The following is a 7,347-nucleotide window of genomic DNA, read 5'->3' on the forward strand; positions in this document are numbered from 1 at the left end:
CGGCTCCGCCAATAGGAGTGGTCGGTTTCTGTATAGCTGCGCGGCTCCGCCAATAGGAGTGGTCGGTTTCTGTATAGCTGCGCGGCTCCGCCAATAGGAGTGGTCGGTTTCTGTATAGCTGCACGACTCTGCGTCACAGGCATGCCAGCGCAGCCGGTACAGCGCGTGACCGCCGGCCAATCAGAGCCGCGCGTCCCGTCGCTATGGCTACGGCAGGGCGCAGTGTGTGGACGGGGTGCGAGGCTGTGCGCTGCGGACTGACTGCGGTTTATTAAATATAGCGCTTAATGCAACACCTCGGTCCTTGTATTGGCACGTATGAAGCTCGTTGAGTCTTCGTTCAGTTTGCTGCTGCTTTTGCCAATCGTAATTGCGCCGATTTGGCTGTGAAGAGGCTGCCGGCATGTCGCGCGCTCAGGCGGAGAGCGTCATCAAAAGCATCATCCGCGAGATCGCCTGCGCCTGCGCAGAGAGGGGCCGCGCCGTGTCCGAGACGCTGGCGGCGTTCATGGTGGGTCAACCTGAGCCCTGCATTAGATATGAACTTCAGAAATCAAAATATTCCATTAGTGGGTTTAAAACTCACTCAGTGCATTGAATTGACAGGAGCTGGCTTTCTTCTGGTAGGTATTGGTGGTTAATTGTCTTAATTGGTACTTTTTAATCCTAAACTTTATACAATTTAGGTAAAAGCTGCGGTTTTAGATCCAAGAAATGAGTTCAATGTGGACCGAACTCTTACAAAACAGGATGTCCAGAAACTGATCAAGGTAACTACATTTTTAATTTGCATCACGATTTACCACTTGAATACATTCCTCAGCATATATTAATCTGAGTCCTTATTCTGGCAGCAGAAAGGTACTTTAATCAAGATAATGAAGCCTACACTTTTGCTGCATCAATCAATTTAATTAAGCAATTTATATTACTTTTTTAATTTAGAGCTGTAGGAAAACATTATATAATAGAGAATGAAAGATTTAAATCGCCTTAGACATGTACACAATCTTACTGTAAAAACTACCCATTAACATTTGACCTCGGTAAAAGGACATCAATTTCCTAAGATAAATACTGATACACTTTGGTGTACATTTGACCAGTTAATGATTATAAGGTGTCCCATTTTTAATAGATGAGTACATAGATCATTTGACATGGCCAGTCCATTTCTGATAGAGCAGCGCCATCTAAAGGACAAAGACAGTTTTTCCAGCAGCATTGAAGGGTTGATGTCTGTGTTGGGTTTATTTTGATTTCAACACCTGATCACATCTACTCCTTACAGCTGTGTGTGGATAGGCTGCTGGACCAAACGAGCCCATCTCTTGACACAATCAAAATGCAGGTTTACTTTGACATGAACTACACAACCAGACGTGAGTATTTTTAAAACAAAACTTCCAAGAAGCAAAATTGCTAAATAAGCTCTTGAAAATGTGCAGCATTTTCACTTGAGTGAAGTCTCTTCGGAGATATTTCTGACATTGTTTGCATGTGTGCAGTGAGGAGTAGAAGCTCTTGTTACTTCACTGGCAGGCTGCTCTTTTCAGGGATTGTTTTACTCCTTAACTTTCATGCTTCTTTGCTTTTGTTGCTTCTATTCCCAGGCGAGTTTGTCGACGAGCACCAGCGTGTGCTGCAGGCCCGGCTGGCCCCGGCGAGCCGCGAGATCACGGACAGTCGTGCTCGCTCCCGTGAGGAGCTGGAGGGCCTGTACCGCAAGATCGTCAGCTATGTGCTGCTACGCTCCGGCCTGGGCTCTCCCACGGACATCAACACTGTCCGAGAGGCCACCGGTACGCCCAGTTTGGATGGTTTCATCCAAACCACTAAGTTCTTTATCCGATTGGATTATTGGGCATGATTATTAGTCAAAATGATTATGTGATCGAGCTCTTCTGTGATGGATGATTAAGACAGATCTTTAAAACGTGCTAGATTGTGTCTCTCCAGGAACAGGGATTGTGTGTGCGCAGATGGAAAGACACCTCTGAGCTGACCCTGTCCATTTGTTGCCACAGCTGCCCTCCAGAGCGTATTCCCTCAGCCCGAGCTGGGCACGTTCCTCTCCCTCATCAAGAGGGATAAAGAGCAGCAGCTGGCCGAACTGACCATGATCGTCACGGGCATCCGTCTCTTCAACAAGGACAGTGGAAAGGGAGGGGAGGGCATCGAAGATCGTGAGTTGTTGCCCAGTCTCGGAGACGGTCCTCTTCTGTAATCCCACTAGGGCAGCTTTCTTACAACTTCAAAAATATTGACAAATTAGATTGTAAACCAACAAACAAATCACTGAATGACTGTTCCACAATTTGCGAGCTACTTCTGCTTTTGATTTAATCTGACATGATGGTGTGATTTTGCAATTTTCTCATTTTATGCAACATTTAGTGCCTGCAATCCTCAACGAGGCCATTCCTGCCACTAGCAAACACATCGAATCGGAGCTTGTGGCCTCCCAGGGCAAGGCCTACCAGATCACAGCCTTACTGGAGAAGCTGGGACAGACCAAGGGTGGGGGGGGAGAGCTCGACGTGCAGCCGGAGCTCCTGAAACAGGCGTTATATAACCTTCGACAACATGAAACATTCCTGCATATCATTTTGGTAAGTAAAAACACTTTTCATGCTTATACTCATGAATTGAATAGAAGACGAAATCAAGTTGAGGCAGAAAAGTGACTTGATTCTGTCACCATAGGTAACTTAGTTTTCCTTTTCTAAAGCTTCATACAAGCACACTAAGCCATCTGTAATGACCCTGAGTTTATTTTCCTTCCTTTTTTCCATCCATACATAGGTAAACATTTAACTGTCTGCTTCAGCTGTGGCTATAACCGTCTCTTGGCCACCTGGGTGTTTTACACACGTCTTCTTTCCAGGCAGATGTGATTACATGTGCAAAGCAAGTGGAAGCGCTGCAGACCCAGCTGGGAGCCCGAATGACGGAGCTGAACTCCACAGTGCGGGCCAAGACTGCGGTTCCCACGGCGCAGGTTTATGTATGTGACCTTAAAGTGCTCAGGAGTACATACACCAGACACAGAGGTTTCCTTTTTTTAATTTCATGATTGAATTCCCTGCCTTTCCCTCCATTCCTCAGCCCCATTTCACAGCTCTGTCTAAGCTGTGGTCGGGGCTTCAGGACGAGATGGTCCTCCTGACTGTTCTCCGCAACATGGTCGCCAACCTGCAGCCTTTCCTGGTGAGCCAGTCCCAGCTCCTCCCTGACAGCCACCTGGAGTCTCTGCTGGAGGGCCTGGAGGTCGAGACTGATGAGCACAGGATGGCACGGTCCTCAGGTGGGCACAGCTGCTGCACCCAACATGTGGCTCTTTAGCACTACGTCCCCGGTCGACCCACCTGTAAGAAACGTGTAATGCCACTTGTTTGCCACGGAAGACTTCTCTGAACATGAGGTTTAGTTATTTTGATTTCCTTTAAGACTTGAGTACTTTCACCACAGGCAGCAACACTATGTGGAGTGAGAGCCAGATTTCCACCTGAAACGCCCATTGATTTTAACGGCTTGATCTACCTGTATATTGATCTCATCTCCAGGAAACCGTGTTGCCGTTTCTGAGTATAAAAACCAAGAATGGCTTTTCCCGGAGACGACCGCTAACTTCGATAAACTGCCCCTTCAGTTCCGGGGAATCTGTGGCTACACAATTGTCAAGAAGGATGGTCTTCTGTTGCCAGGTAGGTGTAGTACGATGTCAAATTAATCTGCATGCGATTTCTACACAATACACAGCAGGTATACTCCTTGGATGTCAGATGCCCTAGATATGAACTGTTTTCACTATAGACATGCCAATTCACTGGGATAAACCCTTTCAGTAAAAATGACAAAGGCACTAATTGATTCAAATCTCAAATAACAAATAGCATTATAAAATACAGCCAAAGAGACAATTTCCTAAACCCACAGCATAAAAGCACCCCACATAAACATCGCCTCCTGATATAGGGGTCACATGACTCCTCTATTACCAAAAACTATAAGTCTCTAACTCTTTCCAGGTAACCCGGATATCGGAATCCTGAAGCACAGGGAGAAATTCTACATCTTCAGCTCCAACGAGGCTGCCTGCAGTTTTGCGGAGAACCCAGAGGAGTATATTTCACAAGTGGCCGAGAAAGCAAAGCAGTCTGCAGAGCTAATACAGCTTTTAGAGCTGCATCAGCAGTTCTCATCCATCACGCCCTACTCAGAGGTGAGCGCTTCGGAAGTCATGCAACTCATTTCAAGAATTCAGATTAAAATCGCATTGGATTTAATCTTTTTGCAAACCTGATAATGACTTCATATACGTATCGCATACAGTTCATTGCAGCCTTTTGTTTTTCATTTGAAATCCAGTTTGATGTAATTAACTAATGGCACTGTTTGTGTAGATGAAATCTGGCGAGAAGTTGTTGGTAAAAGCGATTACAAAGTGTGACAGCAGCACGCAGACGGACACGCACCTGGTGGAAACTAACATCGTGAAGTCATATGAGTGGAATGAATGGGAGCTGCGACGAAAAGCCATCAAACTGGTCTGTATTAGTGTATATTTTATACTGTAGAAGTGCATAGTGTATTTCTAGTGCAGTCGAGGCCCTGCTGAGATTCGATTTGTAACAAGTTCATATTTCTGCCAGATATGCATTTTTCTTAATTGCACATTTATATGGTTGAATTGATTATGTATTTATTCTTTCCAGGCTAATTTGCGAAACAAAGTGACCCACTCAATGCAGACAAATCTCAGTCACATGAGAAGGGACAATATTTCCCAGGTCTACCTTCCCAAACAGGCTGCCTGTCAGACCAAGCGGGACAGCAAAAGCAACGTCCCCAAACCGCAGGTGTACCTGGCCGGCCTGCGCGGAGGACAAACCAAGAGCACACACATGATCAAGACCAACTTAACCAGAGCAGTGGATGAATAGTGTGCATGTCACACGAGTCATTTTATATTTGGAAATGCTTTCAAATTGTAATTTTTCAATTTTCTTGTTCCATTGTCTCACTGTTTACTGAATACACATTTTTCTCTTAGTCATAATACCATTGAAGCTCCTTTTCATTTGTTCATCGTTCTCCTCGGTGACTTGCATGAAAGGATATACATGCTATTTACAACAAGCTTACTGTGTTAGTTGAACAAAGGTGCAAAACAAAAGCACCAATCCTTCAAAACTTGCTGTACCCAGATGTAACCCTCACCCTAAGGGCATTCAAAGATACTGGGAAATATAACCCCAACCAAAAAAAAACCGTCCTTCTCCTTGTGTTTTGTTTAGCAGTGTTCCATGACCATACCATTCACTTTTCACGATCAACAGCCGCTTTGCTTTCAATTCTAGTCTACTACTTCTAGAATCTGAAGATATGGATTGTATTTATGGTATTATGCAGGTTCTTATCTGGGATAATGTGGGAAAAACTGATGTTAGGAAGTAGCCTGCATCAGTCACATGTAAAAGTAGGTAGTTCAGTAGCTGTAGTATAATAGCAGGTCTGTTCATGATGCTATGCAAGTTATTATGGGCTAATGTAAGTAATATCATAAAATGGAAATATCCCTGAGGGTAATTAAGTTGATTACATCATAACCCCTTCATAATGTGCAAATATGAGCCCAATAAGGAAAAAGTGTAGTAGATGTGAGTTTAAAAGGGTCATAAGAGAAAGAGAAATGTCATATGGGACCAGGGGCCAAATATGAGGCTGACACTTTTGTCCCCTACAAGATTGTAGTGTGGTGTACTGTGGTAAAACAACTAAGGTGTAGCATGGTAAACCATGGTAAAGACATGGTTATATAAGGTGATGGTACAAATACATAACTTCCATACACATTTTACCACACTATACCATACTACACTCACCTAAAGGATTATTAGGAACACCATACTAATACTGTGTTTGACCCCCTTTCGCCTTCAGAACTGCCTTAATTCTACGTGGCATTGATTCAACAAGGTGCTGAAAGCATTCTTTAGAAATGTTGGCCCATATTGATAGGACAGCATCTTGCAGTTGATGGAGATTTGTGGGATGCACATCCAGGGCACGAAGCTCCCGTTCCACCACATCCCAAAGATGCTCTATTGGGTTGAGATCTGGTGACTGTGGGGGCCAGTTTAGTACAGTGAACTCATTGTCATGTTCAAGAAACCAATTTGAAATGATTCGACCTTTGTGACATGGTGCATTATCCTGCTGGAAGTAGCCATCAGAGGATGGGTACATGGTGGTCATAAAGGGATGGACATGGTCAGAAACAATGCTCAGGTAGGCCGTGGCATTTAAACGATGCCCAATTGGCACTAAGGGGCCTAAAGTGTGCCAAGAAAACATCCCCCACACCATTACACCACCACCACCAGCCTGCACAGTGGTAACAAGGCATGATGGATCCATGTTCTCATTCTGTTTACGCCAAATTCTGACTCTACCATCTGAATGTCTCAACAGAAATCGAGACTCATCAGACCAGGCAACATTTTTCCAGTCTTCAACTGTCCAATTTTGGTGAGCTTGTGCAAATTGTAGCCTCTTTTTCCTATTTGTAGTGGAGATGAGTGGTACCCGGTGGGGTCTTCTGCTGTTGTAGCCCATCCGCCTCAAGGTTGTACGTGTTGTGGCTTCACAAATGCTTTGCTGCATACCTCGGTTGTAACGAGTGGTTATTTCAGTCAAAGTTGCTCTTCTATCAGCTTGAATCAGTCGGCCCATTCTCCTCTGACCTCTAGCATCAACAAGGCATTTTCGCCCACAGGACTGCCGCATACTGGATGTTTTTCCCTTTTCACACCATTCTTTGTAAACCCTAGAAATGGTTGTGCGTGAAAATCCCAGTAACTGAGCAGATTGTGAAATACTCAGACCGGCCCGTCTGGCACCAACAACCATGCCACGCTCAAAATTGCTTAAATCACCTTTCTTTCCCATTCAGACATTCAGTTTGGAGTTCAGGAGATTGTCTTGACCAGGACCACACCCCTAAATGCATTGAAGCAACTGCCATGTGATTGGTTGGTTAGATAATTGCATTAATGAGAAATTGAACAGGTGTTCCTAATAATCCTTTAGGTGAGTGTATATTATTACCAGGGTACCCTACACATATATACCTATATATATATATATATACACACACAAACACACACACACACACACACACACTATGGTACACTACCTGTCACCATATTTTCCTATGGTGTCACAGGGGACTAAAAAGTGCCATACAGTACTAAATTAGTGTCCTGGGGAGTAAACGTGTAATAGGCGATGGCATATATGCATATTAGTATTGAGTTGCAATTTTCTACGAAATCGTTCATC

General features: G+C 44.4%; 1 protein-coding gene across 1 annotated transcript; it reads left to right on the plus strand.

Moving 5' to 3' along the window:
* Positions 1-202: 202 nt before the first annotated feature.
* Positions 203-5,062, plus strand: cfap206 (cilia and flagella associated protein 206). Its single transcript, XM_066687884.1, has 12 exons — positions 203-511; positions 687-770; positions 1,292-1,382; positions 1,614-1,802; positions 2,028-2,186; positions 2,398-2,612; positions 2,888-3,007; positions 3,109-3,307; positions 3,567-3,707; positions 4,032-4,225; positions 4,407-4,550; positions 4,719-5,062. Exons 1-12 carry the CDS (start codon positions 404-406, stop codon positions 4,944-4,946), a joined length of 1,872 nt encoding a protein of 623 aa, XP_066543981.1. The 5' UTR covers positions 203-403; the 3' UTR covers positions 4,947-5,062.
* Positions 5,063-7,347: the final 2,285 nt, after the last annotated feature.

Source organism: Amia ocellicauda, chromosome 1 (genome assembly GCF_036373705.1).
Source record: "Amia ocellicauda isolate fAmiCal2 chromosome 1, fAmiCal2.hap1, whole genome shotgun sequence".
Taxonomy (NCBI): Eukaryota; Metazoa; Chordata; class Actinopteri; order Amiiformes; family Amiidae; genus Amia; species Amia ocellicauda.